Below are 19,083 nucleotides of genomic sequence, written 5' to 3' on the forward strand. Positions count from 1 at the left end.
GGGATGTTTGTTGCATAAGAAAAACTTACTGTTTTAGGAATTGAGGTACCTAAGTTGGTGATATCTATATTTATTTGGAAGTGGTTAGTAATCTGTATTGAAGAAGATGGGAGATTGATTGTATAAAAGCCAGTTATTCGGGTGGGAGCAGGGCCACCTGCTAGCTGGAACAAGAAAGGTACCCAGTCTTCCCTCTAGGGACAGATACACAAAGTGTGAAATGCAGTACAGTAGAATATTTTTTAGAGATTTTATTTATTTATTTTAAAGATTTATTTATTTATTTATTTTTAAAGATTTTATTTATTTATTTGAGAGAGAGACAGGGAGAGAGAGCATGAGCGAGGAGAAGGTCAGAGGGAGAAGCAGACTCCCCATGGAGCTGGGAGCCCGATGCGGGACTCGATCCCGGGACTCTGGGACTCTGGGATCATGACCTGAGCAGTCGTCCAACCAACTGAGCCACCCAGGCATCCCAGATTTGTTTATTTAGAGAGTATGAGGAGGCAGAGGGAGAGGGAGAGAGAATCTCAAGTGGACTCCCTACTGAACAGGGAGCCTGAGGTGGGGCTCAATGAAACCAGAGTTGGCTGCTTTACCAACTGCTGAGCCACTCATGCACCCCTACAGCAGAATATTATGTAGCATTAGGAGGGAAATTCTGTGACATGTTACATGCTAAGTGAAATAAGCCAGTTACAAAAGGACAAATACTGGGACGCCTGGATGGCTCAGTTGGTTGAGTGTCTGACTATTGATTTTGGCTCAGGTTATGATCTTGGAGTCGGGAGATCAAGCCCAGCAGACTCCTCAGAGAACGTGGAGTCTGCTTCAGATTATCTGTCTCCCTCTCCCTCTGCTCCTCCCTTTGCCCGCTTGGTCTCTTTCTAAAATAAATCAATCTTAGGGGCACTTGGGTGGCTCATTGGGTTAAGCCTCTGCCTTTGGCCCAGGTAATGATCTCAGAATCCTGGGATCAAGCCCCGCATTGGAGCTGAGCGGGGAGCCAGCTTCCCCCTCTTTCTCTGCCTGCCTTTCTGCCTACCCTCTCTCTCTCTCTCTCTCTCTCTCTAATAAATAAAATCTTTTAAAATAAATAAATCTTTTTTAAAAATCACACAAAAGAACAAATACCATATGTTTCCCCTCATATGATGTACCTAGAGTAGCCAAATTCATAGACAAAGAAAGTACAGTAGTAGTAGTTGCTAGGAGCTAGGAGAAAGGGGATTGAAGAGTTAATTGTTTAATATATATGGAGTTTTATTTTGGAGAGATGAAAAAGTTCTAGAGATGGATGACGGTAATGGTTGCACAATGGTGTGAATGTACTTAATGCCACAGAACTGTACACTTAAGAATGATTAAAATAGGGGCCCTTGGGGGGCTCAGTGGGTTAGGACCCCTGCCTTCGGCTCGGGTCATGATCCCAGGGTTCTGGGATCGAGCCCCGTGTCATTGGGCTCTCTGCTCAGCCGGGGGCCTGCTTTCTCTTCCTCTTTCTCTGCCTGCCTCTCTGCCTACTTGTAATCTCTGTCTGTCAAATAAATAAATAAATCTTAAAAAAAAAAAAAGAATGATTAAATAGCAGATTTTATGTTGTGTATATTTTATCCAAATAACAAAAAAATTAAAAAGCCAAATATTTGCAAAATGCACATCACTATTTGTCTGATGTAACTATTTAAGTTTTTTATTTTATTTTTATTTTATTTTATTTTTTTTTTCAGAGAGAGAGGGAACATGTGAGGGGGTGGGGGGCAGAGAGAATCTTAAGTAGGCTCCACGTCCAGTGTGGAGGCCAACCCAGAGCTGGGTCTCTTATGACTCTTGAGATCATGACATGAGCCAAAATCACGAGTCCTGCTTAACCGGCTGAGTCACTCGGTGTCCCTTGTCTGATGTAATTATTAACTGAGTTTATTCCAAGTTCCAAAATGTGACTGATAGCCTCTAATCACTAAGCAACAAAATTTTGTTCTTTTAGGCTAATTCAGAAGGTTTTAACACTTAAAGTATTATGGAAGAAAAAATCTGGCCTTCATTCTCCAAATTAATGTTTCCTGACCTCCCTTTTGTAACATCCTAGATATCTCCAGTTATCTCAAGGAATTTATAAAATTCTTAAGACAAAATTTAAATCTTTGAAGCACATGCTATATATTATATTGCCTCTTATAGATTTTAACTTATTATTCAGAATAAACTGACCTTTAAAGGGTGCTGATAAGTAAAGAGAACTTTAAATAGATGTGACCCATTCATTTATTACCAGGATGCTCTGACCTGCCTTTACAGGTTGCTTATAGTGTAGAGAGTTATGACACTTTAAGCAAATCCGTTATTTCAAATAATAATAATGCGACAAAGTAAATATTTAACTTAGTTAAATATAGTTAATAGTTAACTATAAGACTGAGAATAATTCTGGGCAGTGTTTCCTGACAGTGATTAGATGAGTTTTATAATTTCCTGAATTAGAATTAAATATATAGAGATTTAACATAGTTATTAATTTTTAGATATTACTATATTATTTAATCTTTTTTCCTTCATAACTGTAAAATTCTTTATAAAGTTACCTCCCCTAGTCGTCTTTGATGACCAGAAGTGTGAAAATTTTTTTTTTTTTACTTTTAACAAATTTTAACAAATCGTATCAGTTAGAATATTTTATTATCCCTTGATACCAGTTCATTTGAACTTGTGCGGTGCTTAATATGTACATTCTCAAGTAAAAGATTACTTTCTCTTCCAATGTTTTATGTGGGCATCGTTATATTGTAAGTTGTCCCCTGCTTTTTGTATTTGTTGAAAAGAATTCCCTTTTCATATATGTATTTACATTGGTATTTTTAGGTAAAAATCAAGAGAAACTACCGTATCATATAATAAAATTTGTCTCCTTCTCTTTTAGGATATTTTCTTTTCTGGATGTTGTTACTTTGTGTCGCTGTGCTCAGGTCTCCAGGGTAAGAATGGTTGAGATTATTCTAGGGGTACCCCTTCCTGATGCTGATGATGTCAGCCTCTCTAGTAGGCAAACCGTTTACTTCAGATGTTAGTTGTATGTTATGTTTCAGAGGATGGTATTTTATGCATGGCATTCCCAAATTCTGCAGTGGCCTTCTGCAATTTGTACTGTCTCTAACTTTAATTTTTTGGAAATCTTAACTATTTGTAAAATGCAAACAGAGGAAACATTTTTAAGGAAAAGATATTAAACATGCAAATCAAAAGAATAGGCTCTACTCAGAATTGTAATAAAATAGTGTTTCATTGTTTTTCTAGTTCATTTTATGTGCACACACACCCACACACACAGAAGGCTCAGGGCTCTAATTCTCATGTTATTTCCCTGTATTGCTTTCCTCAAAAGATAATAGCTAGAATATAATTTATTTTAAAATTATAGGGCAAACCAGATTCCATTCTTAAAGTCAATTTTTAATTTCACTTAATTATCTATTTTTATGATAAAACTGAAACATCATAATCTTATTGGCTGCCACTAACAAAGAATAGATTCTGTGTTGTGGGAATATTGCTTTCTCTTTTGTAATACAGATCTATAATGATTAACTTACAGTGAGTGAGCACAGGCAATCATCATTTTTTTTAATAAACCAGACAGTGGCTTTTTGCTTGTTCATTTAATAAATACTGAGAAACTACTGGGTATGAGATACGGTCCTAAGTGCTGGATATAGAACAGGTTTATACCATACTGTGTTTATCTTTGTAGCTGTGCACAGGTTTTCAAATAACCAATACTACTCCCCTCAAAAAAAAACCCACGAAACTTGCCATAGAAAATTCACCGTGTCTTGCTAACTTTAAGGTAATTTCTGCATCCCAAAAGCCATACTAAATCAGTGTATCAGCTACTCTGGAAATGGTCAGTAATATTTTGGTGATTTTTTTCTTCATGACTTTTTTGTCCCTTGTATTTGTGCTATGGATATGGCTGATACAAATGAATAGGGTTTCCTTAATATCTCCATCTGAAGCTGAGGTCATCATTGAAAACATACCGAGGCCAGTATCTTAACTTTTTTGTTTAGTTGCAGTCTCATCTCATGGGTGTTGATTTTAGCGAATTTTAATTATTTTCATTTGTAGCTTCCTCTTCCCTATTAATGTTTTAACTTAAAGGAAAGAACACCCAGTTTTCATTAAATCTGGAGAATTGGTACATCAGTAGTTATGCTATTGTTCTCTACTTAAAGTATTTAACGAATTAGTTAAAAAAAAAAGACTCTAGAAAGGATCTTGTGATTCCTAATTTTAGTCTCAGGTTGTCATGTTTCCTTACTGGAGAAAGTAAGAAAATGACAAATATCAAATCAAACCAGAAGTATATTAAGCCTAAGAATCTAGTAAACATGCATTTTATCTTTTGTCTCACATGGCTAGCCATTTAAGAAACCATGAGACCACAAAAAGAAAAGCAACATTAACTCCTGAGAAAACCTTAAAGGTTTCCAGAGTAATAACTTTATTTACCCTCATACTCCTGACATATTTCTGGTAGATTGTGTGACACCCTGGGGCTTACAAGGATATTCAGTTTCCTTATTAGTATCTCAGTATTGACTCCATGTAGTAGTCTACATGTAGAAGTCTCTTACTACTACATGTAGTAGTAATAGATAATATTCTAATATTGTAGTAAGAGATAATATTCTAAGTTTATAAGTCAATAATATTAAGACTTTTGTTTGTACTTTAATAAGGAAAACTTTTAAAGGCTTTCTCATTAAAATGTGATTCAAAGTCAAATCTTATTGGAGTCATTTTTTCTAATCCTGAAAAGTAGAAATTCTTGCCTCTCTTTAGCTTAATTGAAGAAATGTATGAGAAGTCTTAAATGATCACTGTTTTAAGATTTCTACCAACTCAAGATAGAGGGAAAGATGACCAGTTGAGAAACATGCCTCAGTGAGGAAGAGGAAAGCAATAAGATTCTGTCTTGAATGTGAAGAAACAAGGGTGTCTTTTCTAAGTCCCAGGTCACTGTATCAGTTTCAAGTCTGACCAAGTGATTGTGGATGGCAACTATGTGTATTGAACATGGCCGTATTCAGAGTATTTTACTCTTTGGTTTTACCTCATCTTGCACTTCGTTGAAGGATGGCGTAAGAGACTGGTTTTTCATCTCCAGAAGTATCTCATTTGGAGATCAAAAACTAAATTTTCCAGTTAGAAAAGAGTTTCTGGCTAGGATACTTATCAGACTGTCCTCTTCTGACATCCCCTCCCCCCACCCCCATCCCAGCTGCTGGTTTCTGTATCTGTTCATTTATGATATAATCTAATTGAATAAAATATGAATCAGAGACAAGGCAGACCTTTTGGGGGTTAATGGTGGAGGGCTGAGAAGTTTTTTGGTCAATTTCTTTTATTAGTTTGAATTGTGAACTTGAATATTCCTGGTTTTCCCTCTTGAGCTTCTGCTCATTTTGTCTCTTTTTCTTCAAAACAGGCCTGGAATGTTCTGGCTCTGGATGGCAGTAACTGGCAGCGGATTGACCTGTTTGATTTCCAGAGGGATATTGAGGTATAATTATGTGATGTGTGGCCCCATTTCTCATGTTAGAATGTAATTACAGCATGGAACAGATTAGTCCCAACCATATAAATCTCCTTTCCCTGGAGAGAGAAACTATTAATTTCAGTGCATCTGAACTTCATGGGAACCAGCAGCTTCAGATTTTGAGAACAAGCAGAACTATTTTACTGATGGAATACTAAATGATTTAGTATTAAAAGGACTAGACATTTTTTTCTTTATTTTTGTGGTGGAAATGTGAACATGCATTTGCTCTTTTAAGGAAGTCTTTATATTTGCTTTTTTTTTTTTAAAGATTTTATTTATTTATTTGACAGAGAGAAATCACAAGTAGGCAGAGAGGCAGGCAGAGAGAGAGAGAGAGAGGAGGAAGCAGGCTCTCCGCCAAGCAGAGAGCCCCATGCGGGACTCGATCCCGGGACCCCGAGATCATGACCTGAGCCGAAGGCAGCGGCTTAACCCACTGAGCCACCCAGGTGCCCCTATATTTGCTTTTTGAAGAATGAATAGAGGGGCACCTGGGTGGTTTAGTCGTTAAGCATCTGGCTTCGGCTCAGGTCATGATCCCAGGGTCCTGGGATTGAGCCCCACGTTGGATTTCTGTTCAGTGGAGTGTCTGCTTCTTTCTCTTCCACTCCTCCACTTGTGTTCCCTCTCTTGCTGTGTCTCTGTCAAATAAATAAATAAAATATTTAAAAAAAAAGAGAGATGAAGAATGAATAGAGTTAACAGTTTTCTGGGGAATGGTATTTGCATAAATTCTAATTAAGATGAGCATTTGGCTTTGGGGGAGCCTACAGACAATTTTTATGGAGAATGAAAAAAGAATAAAGCCAAAGTCATTTAATGAAGTATTTTTGCTGGGGAGAGATTTTTTTTTTCCCCTTCTCATTTCTTCCTCATTATTTCATCTCTTAGTATAGCCTATTATCTCTAAAAGAGAGAAGGATAATAGCTTAAACTTAAATTATTTTAACATGAACCTGAATTCTGTGGTCCTTGATTTTCTTGTCAGAAGAGTGAAAACAATAGCTCCTCATTGTATTATAAGGATAAAATGAGATTTAGATTTAAAACATTTTTAAGTTCCAGGGAACTTGTCTTGAGGATCCATATAAGAAGTTTCTCAAAGCCTCACATGAACTTTCCATTAGAAACGGAACTTTCGGGGCGCCTGGGTGGCTCAGTGGGTTAAAGCCTCTCTCTGCCTTTGGCTCGGGTCATGATCCCAGGATCCTGAGGAGAGCCTGCTTCCCTTTCTCTCTCTCCCTGCCTCACTGCTTACTTGTGATCTCTGTCAAATAAATAAATAAAATCTTAAAAAAAAAAAAAAAAGAAAAAGAAATGGAACTTTCCATTTCTACAGAAAGTGCTTTTTTAAAAAAAATTTATTTAAAGATTTTATTTATTTATTTGACAGGCAGAGATTACAAGTAGGCAGAGAGGCAGGCAGAGAGAGAGAGGAGGAAGCAGGCTCCCTGCTGAGCAGAGAGCCATGCGGGGCTCGATCCCAGGACTCTGGGACCATGACCTGAGCCGAAGGCAGAGGCTTTAACCCACTGAGCCACCCAGGCACCCCCAGAAAGTGCTTTTAAAATAATACTCACTGATATCTTGCTGGATTCTCATGTTTTTCACAACTGCCTAATCTTCATGGATATAAATATCTGTTTAAAACAACATGACCCACAAAATCATTCAATATATATATCATTCTATATATGTATAGATATATATCCTATATATCTATAAATCATTCAATATATCCATATAAATGTTTAAAACATTTATATGGATATATTATTTAAAACATTATATGGATATAAATTTTCTAAAACAACATGACCCACAAAATCATTCAACAAGCTTCTGTTAAGTGTCCATTGACTTTCCGCTGTATTTAGAATGCTGTAGTAAACACTTGGGGGAGGATTCGGAAGCAATAAAGATAGCTGCTAATGTCCTTCAGTAGCTACAGGAGGGCAGTCTGCGTTAGTATAGTAGCCTAGGAAGTGCAGAGCACCATTTCCTCAACTGCAGAGTGTCTCTCAAATAGCAGAATGCATAATACAGGGTGTAAGCCTGTTTCAGGTAGATGAGTTGATCACAGTTTTCTCAAAGTAAGTTGGAATTTCTTTCTTGCATTAGATTTTGAAAACAAGTAGAAGCTTTTTCTTTGCTTATAAATTATTTAAAAACAAAGATGTGTTCTTTTCAAAAACAATGTGGTACCTTAATTTTCTGTTTTGTATTGTTTACCTGTCTTTTTTTACAGGGCCGGGTAGTGGAGAATATTTCAAAAAGATGTGGGGGCTTTTTACGAAAGTTAAGTCTTCGTGGGTGTCTTGGAGTAGGAGACAATGCATTAAGGTAAGAACGTAACTATTGATTAATTGATGTTCTTGGCTGAATTAAGGAACAGCACTATTTCACCCAGAAAAAGCTAAAACAATTTTTATATTCTTAAGCTCTTCAGAACCCAAACATACATATGTTGCTTATAACACAAAAATAGCCAGTTTTGGGATGTATGGTTTTGAGAGTAAAACAAGAATAAGTATCCCCACCAAAAGCCAGATTCCTCATATCATAAATGGCTATTTTGAGCCTTGAGTAAATTTTTTTTTTAATGTGTTGACTAAGAGTTAGGTTAATTTTAACCTTGGTTGACACAAAGGTCAGTATTTAAAAGTTCGTGGTAGAAAATGAATATATTTGTAATGTGAGCTAGTTTTGTACAAATATCCGGTATTACCAATAGTAATATCTTTTATTATTTTTTGTAATGCCTAGAATTATGCCCATTTCTTTTCACATCTTTAACTTAACTTTGTTTCTTTCCTGTAAAGGACTTTTGCACAAAATTGTAGGAACATTGAAGTACTGAATCTAAATGGATGTACAAAGACAACAGATGCGTAAGTATTTTATGTTTTAGAAGGGTAAGTCATAGCCCCTTGTGTCCTGCCTATACTAGCTTTAAGTGTGGGCACTTAAATACATTTAGCAAATTTTCATCTTACAGAGGGAAGATATTTTAAAAGGAAAAGACATTAAAATGGAAATGACGTAAGAAACTTGTTTTGGAATCTGGCCCAAATTCTATCTTGATATTTAAAGTGAAACTTAAAAATTGTAGACCATGCAGTAGAGATATTAATAATACAAATTACTAGGACTATTTATATTTCAAAATACTAATAGGTTTCATTCAAAAAACAAGGTAAACAGGAATGCCTGGATGGCTCAGTCATTTGAGCATTGATGTTGCCTCTGGTCTGATCTCAGGATCCTGGGATTGACCCCCACCTCCAACCCATGGGGCTCTGTGCTCACTGGGGAGTCTGCTTGTCCCTTTGCCCTCCTCCCTGCCTGTACTCTTTCTCTCACAAGTAAATAAATAAAATTTGTAAAAAAAAAAAAAAATAGTAAACAGATAATTCTATTAAAAAGATATAAAATCTTACATAATTAAGCAACTTATAATAATATTGAGCATATATTAAATGACCCTTTAAGTGTACTATGTCTGTGTCAGTTACAATATAAATGAAATCAGTCCTTCATCCTTGAGAGCTTACTATCACAGATATAAGAGACATGGAAGATAGACTTAAAAAACATTCAGCACCCCCCTCCCCAAATTCAGTTCCAGGCTATCTGTTGGTAATAAGATGTATCAGATAACACTTAAAATTGCATAAGGAAATTGTTTCCTATTTTAAGGTGCAATGAAGCAGTTAGGAAGCATGTTTATACAGGGTGGGGCCAGGATTATTCAGGGAATGTTCCTGTTCAAAAAAGGCCTCATGGAGATGGGATCTTTATAATTGCTTTAATAAAGGAAAGTGGAAGACACTCCAGACACAGGGTACAGTTTATTTCATTCCTTTCTTTGAGGTCACAACATTGTTAACTTTTAGTATAAGAAAGTGTCTGAAAGACAAGAACTATGGTTATTAATTCTACTGTGGTAGAATCACAAGAATACTTGTAATAGTAAGCAAGTATTATTTCTGTGAATTGATTTAACCCTTTAACATGAGAAATAAATCTAACCCCTCCCCTAAATATGACTTTATACTGGTAGTCCACCTTTACTTCAGATAAATTACCTGTTTATTTTTTTCTCCTGAATACTTAATGTTACAGAGATAAAAAATCTGACTAGTTTGGTATCTAGACAAATGACATACGATTTATACTTTTTTTAGGAATCTATCCTATAAACCAAAGATAAACTGACGAAAATATGGTATAATTTATATATGAAGCTATTCATTTTTATTGTTTGTAATAACAAATAATGCAATTTATTTTTTTAAGATTTTATTTACTTACTTGACAGAGAGCAGGAGAGCACAGGTCAGGGGAGCTGCAGGCAGACGGAAAGAGAGAAGCCAGGCTCCCCACCAAATAAGGAGCCCAATGTGGGGGCTTGATCCTAGGACCCTGGCATCATGACCTGAGCCAAAGACAGTTGTTTAAGCAACTGTACCACCCACGTGCCCTAAATACTGCAGGATTTCTAATAGCAAGAGATGGGAGACAATCCAAATATCACTCCATAGAGCACTATTAAAAGGAATGAGGAGCTATATAGTATTCTGGAATGATCTCCAGGACGTACTGTTAAGAAAGTGAACTGCAGTGGCACTTGGGGGAGGTTGGTTAAGTTGGTTATGCCTCTGCCTTCAGCTCAGGTCATGATCCTGGGGTCATGGGATTGAGCCCCACATCAGGCTCTCTGCTCAGCAGGGAGCCTGCTTCCCTTCCCCTCTCTCTGCCTTTCTGCCTACCTGTGATCTCTGTCAAATAAATAAATAAAAATCTTTAAAAAAAAAAAAAAGGTAGAAAGCCTTAAAAAAAAGAGAGAGAGAGAGAGAAAGTGAACTGCAAAGCAGTTTGTGTAAGATGTTTTTTGTAGCGGTGCCTGGATGGCTCAATAGGTTGTTTCTGCCTTTAGCTCAGGTTATGATCTCGGGTCCTGGGATATAGCCCCTCACTGGGCTCCCTGCTCAGTGAGGAGTCTGCTGCTCCTTTTCCCTCTCCTCCCATAGCTCATGCACACACTTGTGCACGTTCTCTCTTTCAAATAAATAAGTCAATAAAATCTTCTTAAAAAGATACTTTTTGTAGGGCCAGGAGACAATATAAATAAATATTGCTCTTCATTTACATTTTTAAAAAGAAACAACAGAGGGGCACCTGGGTGGCTCAGGGGGTTAAAGCCTGCTTCCCTTCCTCTTTCTGCCTGCTTGTGATCCCTGTCTATCCAAAAAAAAAAAAAAATCCTCTTTAAAAAAAAAAGAAACAATGGAAAGATAATCAAATGGTTGATTTATCAAATGGTGATTTATAAGTGAGAGAGAAAACAGGGAGAGATGAAAGGGAGACTCTGAAATATCATATTTTATAGTTTTACTTTAATAGCTAGCTATGTAAATGTTTTACATAATTAAAATATTAAGTCCAAAAGAAATCAAAGCAGTCCCTAAAAATTGAAAACAAAATAAAACATGTGAACCCATGGAGCATCTGGGTAGCTCAGTCATTGATTGAGCTCTGCCTTCGGTTCAGGTCATAATCCCAGGGTCCTGGGATTGAGCCCCACATCGGGCTCCCTGCTCATCGGGAAACCTGCTTCTCCCTCTGGCCCTCCCCCTGCTTGTGTTCCCTCTCTGTCAAATAAATAAAAATTAAAAAAAAAAAAAAACATGTGAACCCAATCACTCAAGTTGGAGCTATAACCACACAGAGAGAAATTACTTCTACTGACTTTTGATTTTTTTTTTAAGATTTTATTTATTTATTTAACAGAGAGAAGGAACACAAGCAGGTGGAGCATGAGATTGAGAAGCAGACTTCCCGCTGAGCAGGGAGTCCAGTGTGCAACTCAATCCCAAGACTCTGGGATCATGCCCTGAACTGAAGACAGATGCTTAACCAACTGAGTCACCCAGGCACCCCTGATTTTTGAATTCTTACAAAAAAGTTGTTGTTGTTGTTGTTGTTTTAAGATTTTATTTATTTGGGGCACTTGGGTGGCTCAGTGGGTTAAAGCCTCTGCCTTCGGCTCAGGTCATGATCTCAGGGTCCTGGGATCAAGCCCCACATCGGGCTCTCTGCTCAGCGGGGAGCCTGCATCCCCCTGCCCCCATCTCTGCCTGCCTCTCTGCCTACTTGTGATCTCTCTGTCAAATAAATAAATAAAATCTTTAGGAAAAAAAAAAACTTTATTTATTTATTTGACAGAGATCACAAGTAGGCAGGGGCGGGGCGAAGCAGGCTCCCTGCTGAGCAAAGAGCCTGATGTGGGGCTTGACCCCAAGACCCTAAGATCATGAGCCAAACTGAAGGCAGAGGCTTAACCCACTGAGCCACCTAGGCACCCCGAATTTTAACAAAAAGTTTTAAATCTATACCAAGGTAGACAAAAGTATATAATGAACCCATCACTCAGCTTCAAATTGATAATTGAAAAATTAATCACTTTAGGGCCAGTCTTGTTTTATCTATATCGTGAAATTTTTCTTATTTTGAAAAAAGTCCTAAACATCATATTATATAACCTGTAAGTATATATTTCTAAAAGATAAAAACTTTTAACATAAGCATGTTAACTTTATCACTCCTATTAAAAAAAAAAGCTTATTGTCTTAAAATCATCAAATAACCACTAGTCCAGATTTTTGCTTTAGAAACATAATATTTTGAAGAGTAAGAGATCAGAGTTCAGGGAGGCGAAAGTAACTGGAATTTTTGTCTCAAGATGAGGGATCTATTCAAAAAGGGCTATAGGAACCTACATGGATTTGGCTGATAGTAAACTGTAAGTACACATATTGAGACCCCACAGAGCCAGGCAAAGAACATCTACTAAGGAAAGAACAATTACTGGAAAACTTGAAAGTGAAAAATTGCCAGAGCTTAAATAAGGTTGGGAGAAGTTCTGACTACCTCAAATAGAGAATACCTTGGGACATTTAATAACAGACTTCAGAAAGGTCACATCTTGGTAGTAAAGCTAGCCTAAACCTGTCCCAGTAAAGGTTAAAAGAAAAAAATTTAGAACCAAACTGACCCATAACTAATTTAGTGATCTGCTAAGTAAGTTTAAATTCATCATTCTTTTTTGAAGAAGGCAACAAACCTAGACACTCAGCATACAGAATTTTCACATTCAGCGAAAATTATAAGACATGCAAAAAAGCATGAAATGATAACCAGAGTGAAAACTAGTCAATAGAAACAGACCCAGAAATGATAGAGGTTAGAAAATAGACCAATAAAACATTTAAAAATAGCAAGTACAAATGTGCTCAAGAATTTACAAGAAAACTTAAAGATAATACGGACTTGGAAGTAAAAGGATGAGAAAGTATATACTATCACAGTCACTAATCACAAGAAACTTGGAGCGGTTATTAATATGAGATGATGTAAACTTCAGGGAAAAGTGCAAATGGAGGACATTAAATAGTAAATGATAAGTAGACCAAAAACCGGTAAAGCTCTAGAAGACTTGAGCAACAATGAACTTGTCCTAATATCACCCTTCAAAATAACATGGGTCAAAGAATAGATTGAAGAAAACTAAAAAATATGTTTTGCTGTGTGATAATGAAAGCACAACATTTGAAACTTGTGGACTGTACCAAAGGAAATACTTCAAAGAAAAATATAGTTTCAAATGCTTACGTTAGAAAAGGAAGGTTTAAAATTAAGGATGTAGGGGTACCTAACTGGCTCAGTCAGTAGAGCATGTGACTCTTGACCTCACAGTGGGGAGTGAGTCCCACATTGGGCGTGGAGATTACTTTTAAAAAAGATTAGATTGAATATTAATAAAATAGGAAGCAGGGTGCCTGGGTGGCTTAGTGGGTTAAAGCCTCTGCCTTCGGCTCAGGTCATGATCCCAGGGTCCTGGGATCGAGCCCCGCATCAGGCTGTCTGCTTAGCAGGGAGCCTGCTTCCCTTTCTCTCTCTCTCCGCCTGCCTCTCTGCCTACTTGTGATCTCTGCCTGTCAAATAAATAAATAAAATCTTTAAAAATAAATAAATAAAATAAAATAAAATATGAAGCATAAAAACAGTAATGAAACCAAAAGCTTTTTTAAAAAAAAAAAAATCAAAATTGACAAGAAAATTTGACTGAGAAAATAAAAAACATAAATTATCAAAAGCAGGAGTGATGGAGAGGACTAAATACTTTACTCAAAAGACAGATTAGGGGTGCCTGGGTGGCTCAGTGGGTTAAGGCCTCTGCCTTCAGCTCAGGTCATGATTCCAGGGTCCTAGGATCGATTCCTGCATCTCTTTCTCTCTCTCTGCCTGCCTCTCTGCCTACTTGTGATCTCTGTTTGTCAAATAAATAAATAAAATCTTAAAAAAAAAAAGATTAAAGGGAATATCATCAGTGACTTTGTACTAACATCAGACAGTCTAGGTGAAGTGGACAAATTCCTGGGAAGACACCAATGACCAAATTAGCCTTAAAAAAAGACAATCTGAGTAGATCTATAACAAGTAAGTTCAGTAAATAATTCAGAAGCATCCCATACAGAAAACCCCAGGCCCAGATGGGTTCACTGGTGAATCCCATCAGATATTTAAAGAAGAGATGATACCAGTCTTAAAGCTGATTTATAAAATATAGTAAGTATTTTACAACTCATTCTATGAGGCCAGTGTTTTTCTGCTGCCAAAGACATCACAATAAAAGGTAATCTCCTAACTGTGAGCCCTCAGAAACAGCTGCGGAAATAGTTGACAGAGTGTTAGCAAATTGAATCCAGCAACTTATGAAAGGATTTTGGATCATAATCAAGTGGGATTTAGCCCAGAAATACAAATGTGGCTTAATATATGAAAATCAGTTAATATCTCATAATAATTAGTAGAATAGTAGAAGTCAGCAGACTTTTTCTGTGCGGGGCCAGATAAGTAAATATTTTTAGGGCTTCATTGGCTGTACAGTTACCTGTCACAATTCCTCAACCCTGGCAGTGTTTTCCAAAGGCAGTCATAAGCCTATATATAAACAAAAAGGCATAACTGTGCTCCAATAAAACTTTATTTCTGGGCAGTGAAATTTGAATTTCATATGATTTTCACATGCTGCAAGATATATCTTTAAAAAATTTTTTTCAACCATTTAAAAACATCAAAACCATTCTGGACCTGTGAACCATATGAAAATAGGCAGCTGGTAAGATTTTTTGCCCCCTGGAATAAAGGACAAAAACCACATGATCATCTCAGTGTGATTGGTGGCCTCTAAAATGACCCCCAAGTTACCCCTGCCTCCTAGTACTCACACCCTTGTGTAATCTTTTTCCCTTGAACGTGGACTGGACTTAGTGACTCATTTCTAACAATAGAATACTGCAAAAGAGATTGGATGTCACACTGAAGATTAGGTTACCAAAAGACTGTGATTCTGTCTTGCTCTGCTTTCCCTCAGGGCTCTGGCTCTGTTGGGGGGAACAAGCTTCCCTGTTGGGAGTAGCTCTGTGGAGAGGTCCACGTGGCAAGGAGCTGAGGTCTGGCCAGCAGCCAGCAAGAAACCTACCAAAAACCAAGTGAGCGAGCTTGGAATTGGATCTTCTGAGGGCTGCCAACAGTCACCTAAATAAGCTTGGAAGGGAGTTCGCACCCAGTTAACCTTTGAGATGAATGCAGCTATGACCAGTACTTTGATTACAGTCTTGTGAAGGATCTTGAGTCAGGCACCCTGCTTAAGTTGCCTGTGCCTGAATTGCTGTCCCACAAAAACTGCGATAGTAAATTTTTGTTGTTACAAGCTGCTCAGTTTTGGGGTGATTTGTTAAGTAACAGTAGATCATCAGATACAGAAAAAACACATGACAGATCTAACACGCATTCATAATAAAACAGATCCTCAACAAACTAGAAATAGAAAGGAGTTCACTCAATCTGATCAAAAGCATCTATGAAAAACCTACTGCTGGGGTGCCTGGGTGGCTCAGCGTGTTAAGCCTCTTCCTTTGGCTCACGTCATAATCTCAGGGTCCTGGGATTGAGCCCCACATCAGGCTATCTGCTCAGCAGGGAGCCTGCTTCCCCCTCTCTCTCTGCCTGCCTCTCTGCCTACTTGTGATCTCTCTCTCTCTTTGTCAAATAAATTAATTAAAATCTTTTTAAAGGGACACCTGGGTGGCTCAGTTGGTTAAGCAGCTGCCTTCAGCTCAGGTCATGATCCCAGCGTCCTGGGATCGAGTCCCACATTGGGCTCCTTGCTTGGCAGGGAGCCTGCTTCTCCCTCTGACCCTGCCTGCCACTCTGTCTGCCTGTGCTCGCTCTCATACTCTCTCTCTCTGACAAATAAATAAAATAAATAAAATCTTTTAAAAAATAAATAAATAAAATAAAATCTTTTAAAAAAAATTTTTAAAAACCCTACTGCTAACATCATACTTACAAAAGACTGAATCCTTACCCTAGGATGAAGAGCAAGGTGGGGATGTTAAATGTCACCATTTCTGTCAACATTCTGTTGGAGAGTCTAGCCAAATGAAATGAGCCCAAAAAAAAAAAAGGCATACCAACATGAAAGAAGTAAAACTCTCTATACTCTCAGATGACATAATTCTATAAGAATATAAGAAGTATCTGAAAATGACAGAACATTACTGAAGGAAATTAGACATGTATTAAGAGTGTATAGAGGCGCCTGGGTGGCTCAGTGGGTTAAACAAGTCTCTGCCTTCAACTCAGGTCATGAGCTCAGAGTCCTGGGATCGAGCCCCGCATCAAGCTCTCTGCTCAGCAGGGAGCCTGCTTCCCCCGCCTCTCTCTCTCTGCCTGTCTCTCTGCCTACTTATGATCTCTGTCAAATAAAGAAATAAAATCTAAAAAAAAAAAAAAAGGTATAGAGAACCCTTACAATTAATAAGATAATCCAGTTAAAAATTGAGCTAAACAGGGCGCCTGACTGGCTCAGTGGGTTAAGCCTCTGCCTTCGGCTCAGGTCATGATTCCACGGTCCTGGGATCGAGCCCCACATCAGGCTCTCTGCTCAGCAGGGAACCTACTTCCCTCTCTCTCTCTGCCTGCCTCTCTGTCTACTTGTGATCTGTCTCTCTCTGTGTTAAATAAATAAATAAAATCAAAATTAAAAAAAAAATTGAGCGAAACATGGGGAATCTGGGTGGCTCTGTTGATTAAGCATCTCTCTTTAACTCAGGTCATGATCCCAGGGTCCTGGGATTGAGTCCTGCATCACATCAGGCTCCCTGCTCAGTGGAAAGCCTGCTTCTCCCTCTCCTACTCCCCCTGCTTGTGTTCCCTCTCCTGCTATGTCTCTGTCAAATAAATAAAATCTTTTTTTTAAAAGAAACTGGGAGCTAAACACTTAGACATTTCACCAAGGAAAGAGATGAATGGCTAATAAGTACAAGTAAGAGTGTTCATTTTAGAATTGCAGAATAAAATCACCGTAGGATTACAGTCCATACCCACTAACATGGCTATAATGAAAAAGAGAGTGCAAATGTTAGCAAGGATGTAGAGAAACTGAGACTTTCATGCATTGCTGGTGGGAATGTAAAAGAGTATAGCCACCTTGGAATACCATTTGGTAATTTCTTAAAAAGTCAAACATAAACACAGTGTAGGAGCTGGCAATGCTAATCCTAGGCATCCACCCAGAAGAAATGGAAACATAGGTCTACACAAAGACCTAAGACACATATCAGCCAAATAAAATATATGGTTGCTGCTTGGATCCTGTTTGAACAAATCAACTTGACGAAAGCATTTATAAGACAGTTGGGGAAACTTTAACACAGATGGGTTATCAGATATTAAGGAGTTAAAATCCTTATCTATTAGAAATATATCCTGAAATAATTCTAGGTGAAATAATATGTGTGGGTTTGCTTTCAAATACTGGAACAGGGTGCCTGGGTGGCTCATAGGCCTCTGCCTTTGGCTCTGGTTGTGATCTCAGGGTCCTGGGATTGAGCCCTGTGTCCAGTGGGGAGCCTGTTTCCCCCTTTCTCTCTGCCTGCCTCTGCCTACTTGTGATCTCTCTCTGTCAAATAAATAAATAAAATCTTAAAAAATAAATAAAATAAAATACTGGAACAGGGATGCCTGGTGGGTCATTTGGTTAAGCATCTGCCCTTGGCTAGGGTCATGATTCCAGGGGCCTGGGATCGAGTCCCACATTGGGCTCCTTGTTCAGCAGGGAGCCTGTTTCTCCCTCTGCCTGCTGCTCCCCCTGCTTGTGCTCTCTCTCTTTGACAAATAAAATCTTTAAAAATAAATAAATACTGGAACAAAAAGCAGAGGGAAATAGATGAAGTAGAAATAGTGAAATACTAATAAATGTCAAAGCTCAGTGATGATACAGGTATATTTTTTATTTCTCACTCTTGTGTATATTTGCAATTTTCCATCATAAGTTTAAAAAATTAAATGAGAACTTGACCGTTGCGGAGAAAGAGCCTTTATGGGTGTCTGGGTGGCTCCGGGGGTTTAAGTGTCTGCCCTCAGCTCAGGTCGTGATTTCAGGGTCCTGGAACTGAGCTGCCCCTTGCCCCCTGCTCAGCAGAGAGTCTGCTTCTCCCTCTTCCTCTTCATCTGCCCCCAACTTAATCTCTCTCTCTCTCTCTGAAATAAATAAAAATCTTTATAAAAAGAGCCTTTAAGAGACACATGGGTAGCTCAGTTTGTTAAGTGGCTGCCTGCAACTCAGGTCATGATCCCAGGGTCCTGGGATCGAGTCCCGAATAGGGCTCCTTTCTCAGTGGGGAGCCTGCTTCCTCTCTGCCTCTGCCTGTTTGTGTTCTCTCTCTCTCTTTGACAAATAAATAAATAAATCTTTTTTAAAAAAGAGACTTTAAGAAATTCATAAAGCGGTACCTGGCTGGTCAGTTGGTGGAGCATATGACTCTTGATTTTGGAATCATGAGTTTAAGCCCCACATTGGGGGTAGAGATTACTTTTTTTTTTTTGTAAGTTAATTTTATTTATTCAGGGTGCCTGGGTGGCTCAGTGGGTTAAAGCCTCTGCCTTTGGCTTGGATCTTGATCCCAGGATCCTGGGATCAAGCCCCACATCAGGCTCTCTGCTCCACAGGGAGCCTGCTTCCTCCCCTCTCTCTGCCTGCCTCTCTGCCTACTTGTGATCTCTGTCTGTCAAGTAAATAAACAAAATCTTTTTTTAAAAAAGATTTTATTTATTCATTTGACAGAGAGATACATAGTGAGAGAGGGAACACAAGCAGGCGAAGTGGGAGAGGGAGAAGCAGGCTTCCTGCTGAGCCACCCAGATTACAACTGAGTGCCCCAAGATTACTATTTTTTAAAAAAAAGAGGGGCACCTGGCAGGCTTTGTTGGTTAATTGGTCACCTCTTGATTTCAGCTCAGGTCATGATCTCAGGGTCCTGGGTAGATCCCCATGTTGGGCTCTACGCTTGCCGAGTCTGCTTAATGATTCTCTCTCTCCCTCTCCTTGTGCCCCTCTCCTTACTCACACTTGC

General features: G+C 38.3%; 1 protein-coding gene across 4 annotated transcripts in view; it reads left to right on the forward strand.

The window, feature by feature from the left end:
* The window catches only part of FBXL20 (F-box and leucine rich repeat protein 20), a 105,240-nt gene that overhangs the window by 63,878 nt on the left and 22,279 nt on the right, over positions 1–19,083 (forward strand). For all 4 annotated transcript variants that reach the window (XM_045070313.1, XM_004764668.3, XM_004764669.3 and 1 more), the window contains 4 exons: positions 2,918–2,972; positions 5,486–5,560; positions 7,848–7,942; positions 8,422–8,490. In XM_045070313.1, the coding sequence (XP_044926248.1) occupies positions 2,918–2,972; positions 5,486–5,560; positions 7,848–7,942; positions 8,422–8,490 (294 nt within the window). The remainder of the gene's footprint in view (positions 1–2,917; positions 2,973–5,485; positions 5,561–7,847; positions 7,943–8,421; positions 8,491–19,083) is intronic.

This window comes from Mustela putorius, unplaced genomic scaffold (assembly GCF_011764305.1).
Source record: "Mustela putorius furo isolate JIRA1106 unplaced genomic scaffold, ASM1176430v1.1 tig00003962_pilon_pilon_pilon, whole genome shotgun sequence".
Classification (NCBI taxonomy): Eukaryota; Metazoa; Chordata; class Mammalia; order Carnivora; family Mustelidae; genus Mustela; species Mustela putorius.